This window comes from Asparagus officinalis, chromosome 1 (genome assembly GCF_001876935.1).
Source record: "Asparagus officinalis chromosome 1, Aspof.V1, whole genome shotgun sequence".
In the NCBI taxonomy this organism is placed as follows: Eukaryota; Viridiplantae; Streptophyta; class Magnoliopsida; order Asparagales; family Asparagaceae; genus Asparagus; species Asparagus officinalis.
In genome coordinates, this window is record NC_033794.1 from 1,737,888 (window position 1) to 1,759,288 (window position 21,401).

The following is a 21,401-nucleotide window of genomic DNA, read 5'->3' on the forward strand; positions in this document are numbered from 1 at the left end:
TTCAATGTCAACTTTCTCCTAAAATTATGTCTTTTTTTTATAAAATCACTTTACAAGCCACATCAGCATATGAAATCACTTTACACTATTTTCACAACTACAAACAAACAATTGAAAGTGATGAAAGCTGACATTGGGACCCACTTTTTTACACTATCCTCGTAACTACCAACAGCTCAGCGAGCACACAACTTGTCTCATAGCTACCAACAGCTCTTTTCTATGAATATGATCCGCACTTATTCTCATATTTTACTGTGTACATAGTTTAACATGAATGAATTATATAATTTCGGAGTCGTTTCTAACCAAAACCTTTTTGAGTGACAAGATACGATTACAAAAAAAAAGCAAAGAAATCCAAAGTTAAGAAAGTCATACGCATCAAGCTAATGCCATGGACGAAAAGAATAAGATCGCTATGGCAAGCACTTAAAACAATCACAATTTATACACTATATGGTTAAATACAAAATTTACATTTTCTTAGCGTGTTTCTTTCGTCTTCTCAGACTCTCCCATGAACTTTATATACATCCTGTTAGCGGGAAGAGACGAAGATCATGGTGACACTCTTCTAACAACTGCTTTGGAGGGGGGGAAACGAAAACTATCCTCTCCGAGAGCAAAATTTTCTTCGGTTTGTAGGGATATGCTAAGATTTTGACATGCATCAATCTCCCTTGGAAAACCTCTGGGGCTTACTACTGGCAAAGAGCAGCCATACAACTGTTCCTGATAAATAGAAGAAAATTGATGGAGCGAACAATGATATCTGCAGCACAACGGGATAATCGCTAAGCCATTCATACAATTGCTATAACAGAGAAATGGGGGGAAATCAGCAAAAGGGGACAAAAAAAAAAAATCCAAAGACGACTTACACTCCATGAATGTGTGGAATCAAGGAGATACCCTGTGAGAGCTACACCAACAATTCCAGGTATGGCACCCACGGTATTTGTAATTCCCTGTGCCAAGAGAATGCAAAAAATCATTATAGTTCAGGTTTTTTTTGTAAGATATAATACGATGTAATGTCTAATGTCTAGTCTAAGCCAAGGAGCCAAATTGAAAATATTGCCTAGAATATGCTAATATGGTAATAGTATAAAATGTGATGTAGCAAATCCACTCATCAATTGCAGAGCTTAAAGCATTAGTCACCTATTAAAGAAAATTTATCGATTGGAACACTAGGATTCAGTGCTGATGGCTGTTAAAATGAAATTATAACATGCTAGAAGAGGATTATAGCACAGCACAGCTGCAAACATGAAACTAACCAGAAGTATACTTGCATATTCGGGAGATATGTCTTGATGGGTACAGTAGAGGCCTGCAGTTATACGATATTTGAGACAAAGTTAGCTTCAAAATAATACAAACTAAAACTATCAGGGAAATGAACAAGCTTAAAGTCAACCTGACAAGGCAAAGCTCGATAACGCCAAACCACTAGTAAGAAATGCTACAACTTCCCATGGGGGTAGTCCTAGATCCAAAGAGGAAAGAGTCATGCAAAGTGCAGGAGACAGAAAGGCAACTGATTGGCAAACTTTTCGCACCTACAAAATTAGGAAAATAAATTTTAAGGGATTAGTGTTTCACAGTCCTACCCAGATAGCATACTAATTTATATTCTAAGGTTTAATGAAATCGAGTGAATACCACTCATTAAACAACCCAATATCCCTGCTCAACGTGAATGTACCCAGGACAGCAGAAATGAGAAGTGTGCAACATAAACCAGGCTTCAAATTTTCTATAATGCTATGAAGTGTTACTTTCAATAACCCAGTTTCATTACATTTGACAAGCCTGTACCAATTAGCAACTGATCACAAGATGTAAAAGTGAAATTTCAGATGCCATGTAATCAGAAAATGTTTTGGCAGCAATATACATATAATCTTTGCCACATTTTCAAGTATTTATAAGAAAGTGAACCCAAACTTCTAATCTATCAATATAAAAGCAGAAAAGTAAAAAAGACATCAAACATTCAACCGTAAAATAAGAAATCTGGTCAGTGAATTTCTCTCTTACTGTTGTAGTTTCCACTCCGTTGGAGATCAGGTTGTCAGCAAATGGTGCCGCAATTGAGGTAATGAAAACTGAACCCAGAGAAGGGAGGATTGAGACCTGTAATAGACATTTAAGCTTAGCCATAGGGAAGTACCAAATCATAACATCCAAGTTAATAAAAGATGCAAGAAGCATATCACTGATCCCAATAAATTATTATAAAGCATATAATTAAATTAGCTATATCATAATAGTAAATGACCGAGCCTTGATATTATGTATAATGACTAATTGGGATGGAATAGAAGTGGAAGTGCTATCGAAAGCCAAAGTCCAACCCCCCCCCGCCCCCCCCAAAAAAAAAAAGAAAAAAAACCCTCCCCCTTCCTTTTCTCGCCTCAAAGTGGAAGAGACTAGAAATGAGAGATCAAAACCTTTCTTACAATCCTTCCAATAGTGTTGCGCATGAAAGACATTTTTCACATAACAATGGAAGAGGATAAGGAAACTCCTGTGTACAGCATTATATCAATACAAAAGTTGGACCTTTCACGAACTGAAGGCTGCTGTAATGTTTGTACAAACTCTAAATCTTGACTCAGATTCAACACCATCTCAAAGTATAGATCACTCAATGGCAGACTTTGATCTTACTTTTCCTTTAATAGATGCATCAAAACAAAAGGTGAAAAGACAGAACATATGGATGAAATTAGAAATGACCGCAAAGATTACAGTTGCATTTATTCCTAGCGTTTAAGCACTATCATCTTTAAGTTAACCATTTCACCTATGATCGCCTATTTAACCAGACAATAAATTTTCGTGAGTATCTTGAAAATGGAGATATTAGATATATGGAATAAGGAAAATAGTAGTAATTACGTCCTATCAGGGAGCATTTCTATGAGTTGTGTTAGCATGTAAGAAGCTTATCTCTGTAGAAAGCCAAGCTGAGAAAAGGAAGACATGATGGATGATATCAGGAACCAAAAGAACTGACAAGAAAAATCTACAGAGGGATGTGGTTATGAGAACAAATGATGAACTGGAGACCTTACATCCAGGATCTAATGGATCAAACTGCAAAACAATGTCAAATTTTGAAAGAAATCCAAACCTATCAACATATAATACTCTAAGATAGCCATACAAACAAGAAGAGAAGGATCCAAATCTTCACAGAAGCCAAGAAAGAGGGTTACGCATCAGAATTTAGGTCTATAGAGCAACAAGAAACAGATTGAGGTAACACACTTCTAGTAGATTCTGTGTAATATGGATTAAGCAAATTTCATCTTGCAGTAATGTACATGAACGATTATGTAAAAGTACTTTGGTACTATTTGATAACTGCTCAGGCACATATCTAGCATGAGGTTATCATACAATAATCTTCAGCTCGATCATCTATTATTACTGATCCCTGTATCTAACCAGTTCAGTTTACTACAATGTCCATAATCAATTAACTAACGTTTTGAAAACATACCCATGCAGCTTCTGTCAGGTTCAGGTCCAGCTCCTCACTGCATTAAAGGCAATGTCAAGGTTTAAACTAATTTGATCACCCAAGAACAGGAAAGACAACTAAAAATAGTACATAGACCTATCTTGGAATACTATAGTATTTAATGATTCACTGTGTAGATCATTCAACTATACATCAGACTCATATCCAGACACTAATGGCACCATTCAATGAACTAAACTAAATGCAATATCAGGTTTTTGAGTAACCATGGAATCATCACTCCATTCCATTATCAAATTTGGCGCTTGCCACACATTAAATATCCTTATTTACCAGTTAAAATCAACTATAAGAGATAAAATAATACTTGCTAGTTTATGTCAAGTCCAGTACCCGATAAAAATGCATTCTCTGTTTGTAGCAATTACAAAAAAAAATCCAGAGGGGACACAGCTGGTTTTAATCTATGAAACTTATTAGAAAGTACTTACCTTAAACTCAATGTAGCATGCAAAACAAACTTAATCATTTGCCAGCTCCCTCTTATGTAGCTTTGGTTTTGCTACAAATGTCATGCGCACGAGGGTGTTCCTTATCTAATGTAGGACAGTCCTAACCTCTACAGCCCACCGATGTCCCAGATGGCCCATTTACGCAACTCTATCAACAGTTATATGCAAACATATAAACTATCAACCATTTTCCTACAGAACATGCATAAAACGTAAGCTCATATCCTTATAAACAAATCATATTTGATACACAAATCATACTTGTATCATATATTAAAAAGTTTTTCCCCCTGTTATGACTGCAATCATTAAGCTCCAGCTAGTCTAATTCAAGGTCAAAAAGTATATATAGAATTCCTTTAGTCTTCTCTACCAGTTGAAGCTTCTGACCCGCCTTAATTCAGGATATCTTGTCATTCAGCTGACCTTGAAAACATATACACTTTAATTACATACACTTAAATGACTGAATTACATTTCATTCTCCCATGCAATTGCACAAGGTTAGTAAGATATATAATTAACAATGACATGAAATTGACTTGGAGTAAGATATACTCTCATTTACATTATCCATTTTGTTAACCTAAGTTTTCCTTATCTTTTAAAATTCCTATCAAGGCTGCAAACTAAAATCACATTTCTCCTTTCCTATTTCCTCAACTTCAGTGACTAATTGTTTATAGAACATCCTTACAATGACATGAAAATGACTTGGAGTAAGATATACTCTCATTTACATTATCAATTATTTTAACCTAAGTTTTCCTTATTCTTTATATTTCTTATCAAGGCTGCAAGCTAAAATCACTTTTCTCCTTTCCTACTTCCTCAACTTCAGTGCCTAATTGTTACTCGCACATCCTTAAGAAAGCATCAGTTGATACATATATGGAAATTACCAATGGGTCAAATGAACAAAAATGAACAACAATTCTAGCTATAACCGATGAAAATCATGAATTTTGATGCGTAGTTCATTGATATGGGGTCGGAATGAAGAGAAATGGACAAAAATGGTTATAGCCCCTAAAAATTGCAAATTTTAAAGTACGCACATATAATTTCCATTTGATTAAATGAACTGAAAAGAAAAAAAATTCGCAAGCTATAGCTCATGAGAATCACAAACTTGGAAGTACATACTTATTAGACATGAGGTCAAAATGAGTGAAAATAGACAAAAATCATGAATACAAATTTTGAAGTAGGCATACTTAATTGTCATTAGTGTAAAATCAAATCCAAATGGACAATACAGTGGGCTATTGTCCACGAAAATGATAAGTTCTAAAATACGTATACCTAGTTGCCACAGGGTCAATAAGCACAAAAAATGGACAAAAAATGTGGGTTATATATAACCCATGAAAACCACGATATTTGAACTACGTATATTTAATTGCCATTCGGTTAAAACCAAATGAAAATGGACAAATGTCGTGCACTATGTCTAGAAAATCATGAATTTTGAAGCACGCGTAGTTAATTGCCATTGGATTGAGACAGACTAAAATACACAAAAATCATGGATTATAGTCCATTAAGATTCCGAATTTTAAAATATGCATACTTAATTGTCATTGAGTCGAAACAAATGAAAAATGGATAAAACTCATGGCTATAGCTCAAAGATTGCGAGTTTGAAAAGCATATACTTAATTTTCATTCATACGAAACCAACAAAAAACAGTGAGTAATAACCCACGAAAATCGCAAATTTTGAAGTACACCCAGTTAATTGTCATTGCATCGGTATGAACTGAAAATGACAAAAATATTAAATTATAACCAATGAGAATCGCGAAATTCAAAGTACTCATAGTTAACTGCCAAATGGTCAAAATGAACCAAAATGGACAAAGAGCATGGCTGTAGCTAATATGAACATCGCAAAGTTTGAAGTATGCATACTTTATTGTTATAGGGTCGGGACTGACAAAAATGGACAAAAATCATGGGCTTCAATCCATGAAATGGACGAATTTTGAAATATGTGTATTTAGTTGTCATGGGGTCGAAAAGAACAAAATGGACAAAATTTGTGGATTAGAGAGCTAATGACAAATTATGAAAAATATCTCAAATTTCGAAGTACGCATTCTTGATTGGCATTGGATTAAAGTAAAAAAAAAGAGAAAATCGTGAGTTATTAATTTAGCTCATGAAAATCATGATTTTGAAAGTATACATACTTAATTGCTATTGGGCCAAAATAAATTAAAATGGACAAAATTTGTGGGTTAGAGCCTCTAAAATCCGTGAATTTTGGAAAAAGCATACTTAATCGCTATTGATCGCAACATATGAAGTAGGACAAAAATCATAGGCTATGAATCGCAATTTGAAAGTTTTCTACCCCTAAAAAATATTATTGTTAATCTTCACTGAACAGTGAACACGTCTTGCAGTTTATACAGCTAAATCAAAATCAAAATAATCTCTGCCTCAGCCCGACCAACTGTTCGGCCGACATCTCGCGTAACTGAGACAAAAGACTACAACTACTCCGCCAATCCTTCAATTAAATCCCCGATCAATCCAGCTCGACCAACTATTCGGTTGCATCTCACGTAACCGAGATAAAAGGCGGTACTTGTCGTCCAACCCGGCCAATCACCTCTACAAATAACCCCCACTCGGCCCAAACCATCAACATGTATAGTCGACTATCAGCTGGACGACTAAGAGAGTTGGTAGTTTTTTCGAACTCCGCGCCGACAGCCGTCTGGCCTTGCATTAACTACCCTGACAAAGTCATTATTGCTCCAGTCAATAAAGTCTTTATTACTTATCAGGCCTTGTTAACACCAAGCACCTGCTATCGCTTAGCATGAAACACCTAGACAACCCCTCTTTTACAGCAGCTGACTGCCGACTCAACTACCTAGTTGAATTCAGCCCAAATTATCTTTTTGCCCATCGGAACCACTATAAAAAGGGGAGGCACTGCATGAGGTAAATCTCTCTGATCGTTTTTAACCCAACTAATAGCTAACTCCGTATTTTTCCACTCAAGATCATCTACTGACTTGATCATTGGAAGGGCAACCAAAGAACGCAACTCCGGCCTCTTATGAGTTCTTTCTTGTGCAGGGAAAAACAAAAAACCCTAGAGCCATACATCAGAAGAAGTTAGAGGACCTTAATCATTCCAAAAATATGTAAATTATTCCCTGTTTGATAACTGATATCAACAGAAAGTACACATTCTTAATTGTTATTTAGGAAAAATGAATGAAAATGGACAAACATTGTGCATATAGCTCATAAACATCACAGATTTTGAAACACATTTAATTTTTCCATTGGGTCAAAGCGATTGAAAATGGACAAAATCATGGGTCATAGCCCATAATAATAATGAAGTTTGAAGTATGGATACTTAATCGTTATTAGGTCGAAATGAATGAAAATGTAAGAAAATTGCGAGCTATAGTCTATAATAATAGCGAATTTTTAAAACTACACATCCTTAACTGTCCTCCGATCAAAACAAGTAAAAATAAACAAAATTTGTGAGTTATAGCTCATGAAAAACATTAATTTTGAAATACGTCTATTTAATTTCCATTGGGTCGAAGCTAACAAAAAAGCAGGATATAACCCATGAAAATCATGATTCGAAATAAGCATACCTATTTGCCACAAGATCAAAATGTCAATAAAAATGAAGAAAAATCATGAGTTATAGCCCATAAAAATCATGATTTTGAAATACACATGCTTAATTGTCCTTAGGTCAAAATGAATGCAAGAGGAGAAAAATCATGGACTAGAGCCCATTAAAAAAGCCAATTTTGAAATACATATACTTAATATTCATTGGGTTGAAACCAACTAAAATAGGAAAAAAAGTGGGTGATAGCTCATGAAAATCGTGAATTTTAAAGTACGCAAAATTAATTGTCATTGGGTTGATATGAACGAAAATGCACAAAAATCGTTGGCTATGGTCCATGTAAATCGATAGGTTTGAACTACGCGTACTTAATGCCATAGGTGAAAATGGTCAAAATCATGGGTTGGAGCCCATGATAAATGCCAATTTTCAAGTATGTATACTTAGTTTTGATTGGGCAGAAACAAAAAATGGATAAATAAGTGGGTTATATGCCCACGAATCATAAATTTTGAAATACGCATACGTAATTGCCTTTTAATCAAAAGAAGTGAAAATGGACAAAAGTCATGGGCTATAACTATAAGATTAGGAATTTGAAGTATGCTTAATTACTATAAGGTCGAAATGAAGAAAATTTATAGAAATCATAGGTTATAGCTCATGGCAATGATAAACTTTGAAGTGTGCATATGTAATTGTTATTGGGTTGAAACAAACAAAAATAGTAAAAAATCGTTCGCAGTTTATAACCAATGAAAATCGTGATTTTGAAGTATTCATAATTACTTGTCATTGGATGGAAACCGATGAAAATGAACAAAAATCGTAGGTTAGCTCATGACAATCAAGAATTTTGAAGTACCCATAATAAATTGTCACTGGGTCGAAATTAATAAAAATGGATAAAAATTATAGGCTATAAATCATGAAATTACGAATTTCAAAGTACGCTTCCTCAACTGATATTGGATAGGACCAATGAAAATGGACAAAAAGTGGGTTATAGCCTATGAGAATCACAAATTTTGAAGTACATGTACTTCAGTGTCGTTAGGACAAAATGAAAGAAAATGGATAAAAATGAGCTTTAGTCCATGAAAATTGTGAATTTTGATATGCACATAGTTAACTACATTAGGTAAAAAAAAAGAACGATAATGTACAATGACATTGATTATAACCTGTGAAAATCATGAACTTTGGAATATGCATATACTTAATTGCCAAAGTCGAAACAAATAAAAATAGAATTGTTCGCTGCCCATGAAAATATCAAATTTTGAAGTGCGCATACTTAATTGCCATTAGGTTAAAACAAACAAAAAATGAATAAAATTCGTAGGTTATATAACTCAAGAAATTGCGGGTTCTGAAATACACGCAGTTAATTGTCATTAGGTCGAAACCAAAAAAATAGATAAAAAAGTGGCTGATAGCCCACGAAAATTGCGGTTTTTGAAGTAGGCCTAGTTAATTGTCATTAGGTTGAAATGAAATGAAATGGACAAAGAATATGGGTTGTAGCTCATGAAAATTATGACTTTTCAAATACGCATACTTTTGCCATTGGGTTGAACAAACAAAAATGGGCAAAAAATTGTAGGCTATTGTCCATTAAAATGATGAATTCTGAAATATGCATAATCAATTATCATTGGGTCAAAACGAACAAAAATAGACAATAATCGCATTATAGCCCATGAAAATCGATAATTTAAGATAAACTGTCATTGAGGCGAAATGAACGAAAATATACAAAAATCACGTTTATATTCTATGAAACCGCAAATTTTGAACTATGCAAACTGAATTGTCAGTGAATCAAACGAACAAAAATAGACAAAATTCATGCATTATAATCTTGAAATTTGTGAATTTGAAGTGCGTGTAGTTAATTATTATTGAGTTGAAACAAACAAAAATGTACAAAAATCATGGGTTTTAGCACATGAATACTGTGAACTTTAACTACATATACTGAACTGCTATTGGGTTGAAACCAATGAAAATGGCCAAAACTTATGGGTCATAGCTATTCATACTATATTTTTTTAGTTTGTTATCAAAGTTGCAAACTAAGCTCACTGGTTATAGCTATTCATACTATATTTTTTTAGTTTCTTATCAAACTTGCAAACTAAGCTCACTTTTCTTCTTTCCTATCTCCTCAACTTCAATGCCTAATTGTTAATCCAAATACATATCCCTAAGAGACAACTTTACACGTTTTCCAAGAAATAACGAGAGAAAGCATGAAGCTAGTTACCTAAAATAAGTAGGAAGCCAAGATAAACAGGTATAATGGCCCCAACTTCCACAAAAATGAGCATATATCATAGCCCACACCGCCGGGCTTTTGAAAAATTCCATCCATGGCACATCCTATGTAAGAAAGAGGTAATGAGATAATTGTTGATAACATGATGCATCATAAGTATTACAAAACTTTCAATGTCTAAGAGTTTCTATCCACGTACACATAAAATAGTTGAAATTGTCAGATACTTTATTGCCTTTCTTCCTAAAGATTGGTGCCTGCTGTTTGGACAAGTTAAAATGATTTGTTATTAAAGATGGCTTAACTTAAAGCTGCAGTCACCATATGCTGCATAAGTCATATATTCCTCAAACTTAAAAGTGACATTTTCTTTAGAGAATGATAAGGAGACCATTCGTCTTAAAATTGCAACATAGAAGAGATAATTAGGCATAACATGAAAATTTTCACCATTTTTGGACTTCTTTTTTTATTCAGGAACCATCACTAAGTTGAATGTAAGGAAATATAACAGGATGCAAATTTCGAAAATGGGCTTACCTCAATTCCTGGCTAAGCATTGTTTGTAATTGTGTAGAGAATATAGTACAAGATATATAGGAAGTTATATACAGATAAAATTTTAGCTTACAGTTTATGGAATGTTATATTATCATTTTCTACGGCAGTTTTGCCACTACATTTGTATCTCATTGTCATTCAAGTTATAGGCTAAGAAGGTTCAGATTCAGCATGTATCTTCTGATGAGTGTAAAGAAGAAATTCACAGAAAATGACACCATCAGAACTTCTTGTCTAAACATGAAGACATATGGCATACAAGCCTCTCTCATTTAGCAAGTGGTATAATACCTTGAGTGAGTCAGCCAGCTCTTTAAAGGGTTCATTCAATGACTTTGTTTGAGATTCCGATGTCAAGAAAGGGCTAGCGATGTTCAGCCTCCATTGTCTTGTATCTGAAATAAAACAATTATATTATAAGTTCAAGTCTTCAAGAGTGTCATATATTCATGGAACACACTATTTATGTGCGATAGGAGTATAGGAATACAAAAACGTAAGAAACTTACCAAAGATGTGTCCACCAGAAAGTGGAGAATTCCCCCCTTTAACAAACTCAAAAACCAGGCACCTAGGGTGGACAATGACAGCAATAGTAAAGAGCTGTTAAATCTTCAGAGCTACACTGAGAATTTCATTTAGTTTGATCAATTAACCTAAAAGGACAAGAAGTGAGAATGAAAGGACACAATGAACTTCATTTGTTAGGAAACAAAGAACAATCAATATTTCAAATATGGATTAATAACTAATTGATGTTCTATAAATGTCAACTCACCAGACTATACCAATGACACCAAATACGTAGAAAACAGACTCCCAGCCAAAAGTCTGGATAATAGAAGGAGCCAGCAGAAGCCTGCAGGTTTATTCAGTGTTACAAACTAAATGACAAAATACATAAGTTATTACTTCTTACTCCTTAAACATATTCTTAGTTGTCAAATTAGGTTCATACAAATGGAGAGCTACCTTCCAACCAATATTCTGGCAGTAAAAATGAGTCTAGACCAGGAAGATAAAAAGATGTGTTGTGGAGAATTGAACTCATCTAAAATGAGCAGCCAAAAGGATGAATAGAACTGGAGCCCCATATGCACACGTAACAGTCATGAGACTAAATTTGTAAACTTTTTAAATTATACTATTCTGAATCATTATAGCTGAGATTAGTTATCTGGTCCTTTTATGCTTCAAATAATTGTACACAAATTTTTCTTCAAAAGTGTGCATCTTTCTATTAAAATACTGAATATTGACTAAGCTGACATGGAAGAGTCGCGTTGAACAGAGAAGCACAGGAACCAGTTTGTTACAATATTCAAGGACATACCCCAAGATGCTTCCAACACTTAAGCCGCCGAAAACTACAGCAACTGCTCTTGAGCGTTCTTGTAAAGGTATAGATCTGCATTTAAACCAATAGCATGGAACAGTAAGTAAACAATATATGTTATTCAAATCCAAACAACCAGAATGTAGAAATTAAATACCACTTGCACAATATTTCTACAGGGTGAGCTAGGTGAGAAACTCACTGATATTAGAATTATGATTAAATGCTCACAGGTGCTGAAAAACAATGCACAATTGCACTGCATGCTTAAGGGTGTAAGGCATACTGCATTGTTCTTGGTTACACTACATGTTTATGTGTGTATTGTGATACACTGATGTTAATTTACATGGTGGTTTTTGCTGTAGGACTTAGGTATCCATGATGTCCTTTCCTATATTTGTTTGTTGCTTTTAAACATTTCAGGTTATATGCTCCAATACCTCTTCTAGAAATTGAGTGCTCAGGGGTCATAACTAATGCATTTATGGGGAGTTTGTCAAAGAAAATAAAAAAATGAAAAGAAACTAGCTGTGAAAGAATTCATGGAAGATATCACACCGAATTTTATATCTTGCCTGGCAATCATATCAGTGGCAGCTGAAGGGGAAACACCCTCTCCTATCCCGACCTGAAGATTGGGAAATAAAGACCAGCTCATTATTAATATACAGTTAAAATGTGAACATGTTAAGTCATATAAGTGGATCAACATAATGCATATTACGGTACAAGGTTGTTGACCAGCGTTGGACACCAAATAACATGACCCAACCCATAAATTACGCCTACAAGACAGCTTCGGAACTTATTTGAATTCAAACAGGTGGATCACCATCAGACTCAGACAAACCCATTACCCCATAATTAAAAACCCTCCCCAGACCATCCAGATCTAAACATAGATAATATATTAGTAATGTTCTTTGGAGAACTTGGGCATATATTATATATGGATTGACAAGAAATTTCATGTTTCATTGAAAAGAATACCATGTAGGTTTAAAGTTTCAACAATTGGATGCTTGTACCATTGGGAATGAAAATAAATATGGAAGTTTAATAAAGACCTCCACTCGATTGGTAGAGAAAAATCTGAACTAGACTGTATATTCTGGCTGGGTTTCATTACTCTAAAAAACTACACTGCATTTTCAGGTTCAGGTGTAAATCTTCTTAACAATCATGGCCTTATAAATATAAGTAAAAGATGAATAAATAGCACACAATATTTTCAATAGCCACACTTTGCCCTTTCTTATCTATTCATCCCACCCACCCGCTACGTAAGATTATGAACATTATGGCAAATAACTTGTCGAGAAAAATCTAAAAGTCTCTACCGTACATAGGCGGCAAATCAAATTACATAGCCGGCAAAACAGAAAAGGTAACCAGGTCAACGGACATACATAGGCGGAAAATCAAATTACATAGCCGGCAAATCAAAAAAGTAACCAGGTCAACGGACATGAGACAGTGCATCACATACCAAAATTCTCGATAATACAAGCCCAGGCATGAATCCAGCTACAAAGGGAACGAGAATCGTGGCCAAAGACCAGGCCAGGACCCCTAATTTTAGGACATCCCTGCATTATGAATGAGTAATCAGCATAAACATGTAATGACTACTAAGTTCTAAGAAAAGAATCAACTGAATAGTGAATACGACAGCCATTATATTTAAAAAAACGATACATGACTGAACCAGAAAATTAGATGAGGAGAAATGCTCAAAAACTGAAATAAGATGACTGCAACCAAACCCTTTCAGATCAATATTGGCCCCGTGGTGGTCATATCATGCTACCAAATGAAAACCACATTCACTTTCTTAAGCTCACTATAATTGTACCTAATATCATCTTAAAGACCATGAAAATGAAGATTTTCTGATATTCTCTAAACTAACAATCAATACTCTAACGATGCTACAAGCATGACACTATAACTCTGAACTCATAGCCTTAGACCTCACCTAAGTTCCCTCAGGAGTCTAAAATTTTCATCTACACCATTCAGTAAACATTAGCATAATTAGAGAGCATCTTCACAGGCTCAAGGAGAGGCATCAACCAAAAAGCAAGCCAAAAATAAAACGAAAGTCTTCTTTATGGCTCAAACCTTATCCTCATTTAACATTGAACATGATGACCCAAATTTTGCTCTCGTTTAACTTTAAGCATAATGCATGTTTGCTCAAAACCAACCTTCCACCAAATATCTTAGAAAGCCATCCACCAGGTAATTGACTCAAGGCGTAGCCCCAAAAGAAAGAAGACTGGACAAGGCCAGCAGTTGAGGAGTTCCACCCAAACTGATGCGACATGGGAATTATGGCAATACTCAAATTGACCTGTGCATCAAATAGACTATTAAGCATCTGTAAATAACAAATGGAACAAGAATAGTTGAACTACTAGAAAGGTCGTGAATATTTGCCAGTAAAACTTGGAAATTAAACAGTTAGGGATAAATTGAAGCAAAGCACTAGCTATGTCCAATTCAGCAAAGTCACTGAACTCCAATTTGACAACAACTGGATCTGGATTTTAACTGTCACTATTGGCTTTAACTACATCCAAACAGAAAATAAGAGTGGCTGGGTTAGGCGAACTGTTGTTAATCCTAGCTGTTTCTTCTTTTGTGGGTTGAGGCTAATCCATAAACAGATTGAATAACCATTCTACCCGTTCCATTTTGTTACTTAAAATAGTAATCTTTACTTCCTTCTCTATTCAACTACGGATGTATGGATAAAAAAAATCCAACACATGTTCCATTCCATATCCATACTATGACAAACATGGGCATCCTCTTTGTCAAAGATACAGATACAGATGCACAGTGCTAAATGTTCACTAATAAGACCCACTTTCAATCAAAAGAAGTTCAATACTTCAGTCAACAACTTGGGCAACTGAGTGAGGAGGGTGCCACAAGAAGTCAATTTTATAGTGTTTTAGTCGAAATTTATGGTGGAGGTAAACTTAACCGCACGCGAACCTCCAAAGAAAAGCATTAGCCCCTCGATGCACATTAAGTGCAACTTTGGTCGTCTACGTGATTAGCAGAAGTAGCTCCCAGATCATACCTTATCCATGTTGCAGATAACAAACGCGAGAGAAGTCGTGGCGATGAGCTTGTACCTCATCGGCAACCTCCGCAAATCAAAGCCTTCGCTTTCCACGTCCAGCGCCAAACTCCCTTCTCCCTCCCGATCGGCTTTCAACTCCTCCCCCTCAGCCAAACCCTTGCCTTCCGAATCTTCGAGCTGAAGCCTGGCAACAACTCGACCCCTCGGTTTCCTTCGAGCAACAGGAGCCCTAGCATCGACGGATCGGGAGAAGCGACGGGCGGTCGAGAAACGGTGCGAGGGGAGCTTGAAGAAGGGGCAGTGGCTGGATCGCAAGGAGAAGCTCGTCGCCATTGAGCGAGCGATCGTGAGAGTGTCAGTTTTTTCGTTGGAACCCTAGAAATATGGGGCCTTTTTGTTAGGGTTTTGAGAGGAGCGGAGACGGCCACGCTGCGATGCGGAGACCGGCGGTGAGAGAAGTTTTGAGGGGACGTTGAAGGCCACACAAAATTTTTGTTTGCTGCATCTCTTTCTGAGGTTCTCAGCCCAAGCGTACTACAGGGTGTTCACATTTTTTCCCCCCACCCCCTGTAATTTAAATTTAGTCCCTCAAATCATTCCCTCCTATTATGTGGTCCGATTCTTGAGTTATGCTGAAAGAAAAATGCCTCGAGATGACCCCAAAAATAGGGGACTCTGAATTGGAATGGTGAGGTGTCGCATTTATGTCCCGTGATGTACTGTTTATAGGGATGCCCCCTATTTTTAGGGTCCCTATAACGGCACTCGGGTCTCCCGATTCTTAAAACTGTTTTCAAATTAGTCCCTCCAATTGAGAGAAAAAAAATTGACAAGTAGTGACCTAAATTTGAAACGATTACGAGATTTGGGAAACAAATTATTATAATGAAATATGTATAAGAAGACACTTTTATGCATCGTGGATGTCTTCGCTCATCGACGGGTCGACGGTGTCGCCGAATATTTTCCTATTCAAGGCTAAAAAATCAAACATATATAGGAGGGGAATAGGGACTGCCAACATTCTGTGCATGCTGCTGAGATTTGCAATCATATCCTACACATCCACGCATAAAAAGTAGGTGAAGTTGATGAAATAGGCGCTATTTCTGTCACTTCTGAGAAGAAAAGTCTACTTCTTAAATCTTCTTCCTCCCCTCAAGGCTCACAAAATACATCAGAAGCAGATACAATTGAGTCAATTTAGGAATAAAATCATCTTTGTTATTAGGGAAAATTGTGTTAATGCTCCAAAAGCAATATCTTCATGTGCTGCAGCCCCTTCACTTTTTTCCATGTGGTTCAGCCCCAATAGGTGTCACATCATGTGCTGCAGCCCTCTTTTAGCAATTATTACCCGCCAACTAAGCATAGAAAAAAGATAAAAAGTACAAAATCCTAAAATGCTCTTATCACCTCTATTTTTTCATGTTAGGTCTATTTAGAGTTCATGTTAGGTCTAATTTCAGTTCATGTTAAGTCTAATAATAGTTCATGTTAGGTCTAATTTTAGTTCATGTTAAGTCTAATAATAGTTCATGTTAAGTGTAATTTCGGTTCATGTTATGTCTAATAATAGTTCATGTTATGTCTAATTTTAGTTCATGTTAGGTCTAATAATAGTTACTTTTAGGTCTAGTTTCAGTTCATGTTAGTCTAATAATAGTTCATATTAGGTCTAATTTCAGTTCATATTAAGTCTAATAATAATTCATGTTAAGTCTAATTTCAGTTCACATTAAGTCTAATTTCGGTTCATGTTAGGTCTAATACTGTTAGGTCTAATTTCAGTTCATGTTATGTCTAATTTCATTTCATGTTATGTCTAATAATAGTTTATGTTAGGTCTAATAATAGTTCATGTTAGGTCTAGACGTGCACCACTTCTTTCGTCTCAAGAAAACTACATAAGTTTTTTCCTCCTCCCACCCAACATCGAGTCCTGGTTATTGGCCTCCTTGTTTTGATGATGATTTATAAACAATTTACTACTAATGTTGTTTGTCTACTGTTTGTGTATTCCTATGTATTGTAGACAAACAACGTAGTTGGAGGTTGGATGGATTGCGCTTCAACGATGATATCCAAAGGAGGTTGGCGGAATATCGGGTTGAAGCCTATATTATTCAAGTTAAAGATCAAGTTCAAGCTTCATCCGCAAGTGTACCAAGTCAAGCTTAATTGAAGATCAAGATTGCTTGGGTAATTTAGTTTAGGAGTTTATATTATGTGTGTTGGTACTTTAAGCTCAATATCATACACACACACACATTTATTGGTTTCCATGTACATATATAGTTATATATATACATATATGTTTTGGTTTGATAGTTTTTAAGTTTTACTATGAAACAATTGAATACAATTGGAAAACATATTTTTGTTTCATACTTAATACATTTATATGATTTCATCAATATCAATTTTATTTAGTTCCATGAAATCATGTTTTAGTGTATTATATGTGTATTTTGATAAAATACTATATTCACTATTTATAGACTTCATAACAATAGTTTACATCTTCTATTAAGTCTATAAAATCATTTTGCATTGTTTCAAAACATGGTTTAGCTAAAATGTCAAAACTCATGTGTTTATATTTTTGTGTTTTGGACCTCCTTGCAAAATGATGATATTTTACATTTGGGAAGTCCTTTCTGATAACCAGTCACTGTAGCATGTTTAGTATCATGTCTACAATTATTCCCCAAAGTTTTACATTTTTTAAAATTTATTTGATATTTTTAAGCAGCTTTTTAAAATCAGCATATCAGGTTTTTCATGTGTCAGATTTCGGTCGACCGCACCGGTCGACCGATCATTTGATCTTTCATCACTGGGCAACAGAGAGTTGGTCGGTCGACCGGTCCGGTCGAACGAAAGCTCCATCGGTCGACCGCACCGTCCAGATTGTTTCTTCGGGTTTTTGCTCTCCGTCGGTCGACCGATAGAATTTCCGGTCGACCGCCTATATTACCGTTGCTTTCCCAACGGCTATTTCCTGAGCTGATTTTTTCTGGGCTTTTTGGACTTTTACTTGGGGGTTTGGCTGAGATTTTGAGTGGGTATAAATACCATATTGCTGTTCTCTTTCAACCTAACCAAGAGAATTATTTAAACAAGTTTAAGGGTGTTTTAACCAAGTTTAAAAGAGTGTTTAAGGGTTTTGTTTGTGAAGCAAATTTCACAAGAGCAAGTGGAGATCATCCTTTGGTGTTTGAGCATTCATTCTTCTCCCTCTCTCTTGTCATCTATAGAGAAGTTTCCTTAAACTCAATTCTAGCATTTTATAAGTTTGTTCTTAATTTCATAAGCTAGATTTCATATTGAGTTTATATTGTTTTATCTCGTTGTTCACACACAACCTATTGAGCTTATTGTATTTACATTCATAGTATAATTTAGGATTGTGGGTTTGTGACATTGAGAGTGAGCTTAATTGAGTTCTCACCTTGTTAGAGAGAACAATCATTTGATTTATATTGTAGCTTATTGTGAGATACACTTTGTAATACACTTGTACACCGAGAGGAGTGTGTGGTGAGAGTCGGGGATCGTCCCAAGAGGAGTGACGTCGGTTGACGTGCCTAGGGAGAGGTTGTAACCGAGCACTTGAGGAGGAGGACACGGGCTAGGACCAACACTTAGTGTGTGAGGTGTGATTGCAACCCTTGAGTTTATATATCCTTGCACATACTTGCCTATATCTCTTTGTTAGGATATATCTTGTTGTTCATATTGCTTATCCTAGCTTATATACATTGTTGTATTTCATACTTGCTAGGATAACTTATTAATTATTTTAATTGGCATATAATCGGATTAGATTAGCATAAGACCCTAATCACCCCCCCTCTAGGGTCTAACACTGGTGGCATAGATTAACTAGGCAAATCCCAAGCAACACAAAAAGAGGATAGTAAAAGGTGAAGACCGTAGATTTTGAGATTACAAACCCAGAAAAATTGCAAGTATAAATCAATCAGATGCTCTGGGCTCTGACCCCTAGCTTGGCAGTTAATAAAACTTTTTTATTATTAATTATATGGTGACACCACTTTCCAGAAATTCCAAATCAACCACTTCAAAGAACCTGTAAACTTCCCTACAAAACCTGCCAACTAACAACATATATTGTAACGGGTCATTCGTCATGCATGGTGTAGGCTGTCTAAAAATCACAATAGATAGCTGATCCCCATCAAACACCGATAATGGAAGTTACAATCTGACGACTTCCAGAAGGCTACAATTTGAAGACTTTCACGTAGATCGCTGAAGGTTACAATCTGACGACCTTCACGACAACCGATGAGAGCTCTAGTTTAACAGCCTTCACCATCAACATCGAGAGTTACAATCTGACGACTCTTGCATATCAAAGAGCTAAAGTAAAGATTACAAAATGACGATCTTTGCAACGCTTCGACAGAAAGAGACTACAAATCGACGGTCTCTTCAAATCAAGCTGCGGAAGTCCTCCCCGCACACCAGCATCAAGACGCACCGCGTTCATAGCCACGAACGCAGCTCAAACGCAGCTTCCAAATCGCTGCAAACGCAACCCAGACGCAGCTCTAATCGCTGACAGACCGTGTTCATAGCCACGAACGCAGCTCAAATGCAACTCCAAAAGTTGCAAACGCAGCTTAAATCGCCACTGGACGCAGCTCTATTCGCTGCCCGACGCAGCTCAACATCGCTGCCCGACGCAGCTCAACATCCCTGCACGACGCAGCTCAACATCGCTGCACAACGCAGCTCAATATCGCTGCACAACGCAGCTCTATTCGCCGCCCACGCAGCTCAACATCGCTGCACAACGCAGCTCAATATCGCTGCACAACGCAGCTCTATTCGCCGCCCGACACTGCCCAACGCAGCTCCAAGCGCTGTCCAACGCAACTCTATACCGCTGCCAAACGCAGCTTTCATCCGCTGCAAACGCAGCTTCCAATCACTGCGTTCAAGCTTCCAGACACTGCGTTTGGACACAGAATTCATGCCAGAATGCAGGATCTGCGTTTGACTCGTTCAAACACGAGTTGAACGGTTTCAAAACCATTTCCCACGATCTGAGGGGATCATAACTCCACTCAGGAGTGATTTAAGGGGCGGTTACATCGCATTAGCCCCACTTAGGAGCGAATTAAGGAGGTGGTTACACCCCTTAATCCCCTATAAATAACTAAGAAATCAACTTAGTTCTGGGCTGGATCTTTCGGGGGCGGTCAGTTGGAACTTCTTGGCTCGTCAACAGGATCTTTAGAGCATTTCTGGAGCTTTGGAGATCGGCAACACGATCTTCTTCATACTTGGCTTATAACCGACTTTCGGTTAAATCAACTCTTTCATAGAGTTTTAAACTCGTTCAGAGTTCTCCACAACATCAAATCGTGAGGAGAAGACCACATTCCAGTGAAACAAGACATCGGATCGTCAACGGAGAGCAAGTTCGACGCAAGCATTCGAAGGAAGCACTCCATCGCCACCGTGAAGAACCCAGAATTAAACAAAGGAGAGAATCCAGATCATTCTCTTCTCTTTTGTAATCAGGAAATCTAATTGTAACTGAGATTAAAGGAATACAAATCAATTTTCCTTCGTTTCTTTTACTGCAAATTTTCCCACAAACACATGGGAGCTCAAAAGGAAAGAAAACAACAAATTCCAAAAAAATCTACTCCAAAAATCTTCTATATTTTGCATATATAGCACTCCACTTTCACTCCGCCCTCTCACTCTCTCCTCCCCTTGGCCCCCAGAGGCGGAGCTAAATGTAAGATTGGAGCCTGGCCGCAAGTATAATTAAAGCTCCAGTGTCCTAAACAAAATCAGAGATCCTTGACAAAAGGGTGAAATTCCTGTATTATTGATTTATCCCTCTGATCTGATCAAAGACCACATACAATTTAATAATCCGAGTCCAACTCTCAAAATATGCTTTTGTTAATTTCTATTTAAGGTTGTCTCTCAATTTTTATTAGTATTTAGTATCTCAATGTTGTAGACTTGATATCTTGAACGAAAATGTAAGGGTAATCCTTCAATTTATTTCGAAGGAAGTCCAAATAAGATGAAGGACACCTCATACATAAACCGAAGAAGTCAAAGTCACCCGTGCGAACATTGACATGACACGTGTACTCTTATAATACGATTTTACAATTTTTATTTATTGGATGGATAGTAGAAAAACAACAGTCGTACAAACCTACTTAATTAAGTCAACCTTCTCGTTGATGGATTATGTATGGGCATTTAATTTTAACGCCGATGAGTTGAGGATAGTTTTTGCTGGTACTGAATTTGGAAGTAATTTTGCAAATATTAGTGACAACAAGGGTAAATATAAAAAAGACCCAAGAAATAAATTAGCCCAATCTCCATGTATTATGAGGGCCATGCCAGATCCAAGGAAGCCTCAAGATTAACTTTAATGCGTCTGGTAACAAGAGATTGGTTGCTGCCCTGCAATAATATT

The 21,401-nt window shown here is 36.4% G+C and overlaps 1 protein-coding gene across 2 annotated transcripts; it reads right to left on the minus strand.

Moving 5' to 3' along the window:
* On the minus strand, nucleotides 379-15,436 carry LOC109845678 (probable anion transporter 6, chloroplastic). 2 transcript variants are annotated; one of them, XM_020414950.1, is made up of 15 exons: nucleotides 14,912-15,436; nucleotides 14,028-14,173; nucleotides 13,307-13,406; nucleotides 12,393-12,445; nucleotides 11,812-11,886; nucleotides 11,257-11,337; nucleotides 10,988-11,049; nucleotides 10,770-10,873; nucleotides 9,906-10,021; nucleotides 3,521-3,557; nucleotides 2,050-2,145; nucleotides 1,427-1,568; nucleotides 1,287-1,339; nucleotides 885-971; nucleotides 379-775 (listed from the first exon to the last, which is right to left on the minus strand). In XM_020414950.1, exons 1-15 carry the CDS (start codon nucleotides 15,245-15,247, stop codon nucleotides 674-676), a joined length of 1,590 nt encoding a protein of 529 aa, XP_020270539.1. In that variant the 5' UTR covers nucleotides 15,248-15,436; the 3' UTR covers nucleotides 379-673. The 2 variants fall into 2 exon arrangements, with proteins under 2 accessions (XP_020270539.1, XP_020270545.1); XM_020414956.1 differs by having other exon boundaries at nucleotides 14,967-15,042.

Excerpts from the sequence above, each read along its gene's own strand:
- LOC109845678 (XM_020414950.1), bottom strand. The coding sequence starts at position 15,247 with ATGGCGACGAGCTTCTCCTTGCGATCCAGCCACTGCCCCTTCTTCAAG. Across the intron at positions 13,407-14,027 it reads TCTAAGATATTTGGTGGAAG|GGATGTCCTAAAATTAGGGG; the intron begins GTTGGTTTTGAG and ends TTCATAATGCAG. Across the intron at positions 10,022-10,769 it reads AGCTGGCTGACTCACTCAAG|GATGTGCCATGGATGGAATT; the intron begins GTATTATACCAC and ends TTTCTTACATAG.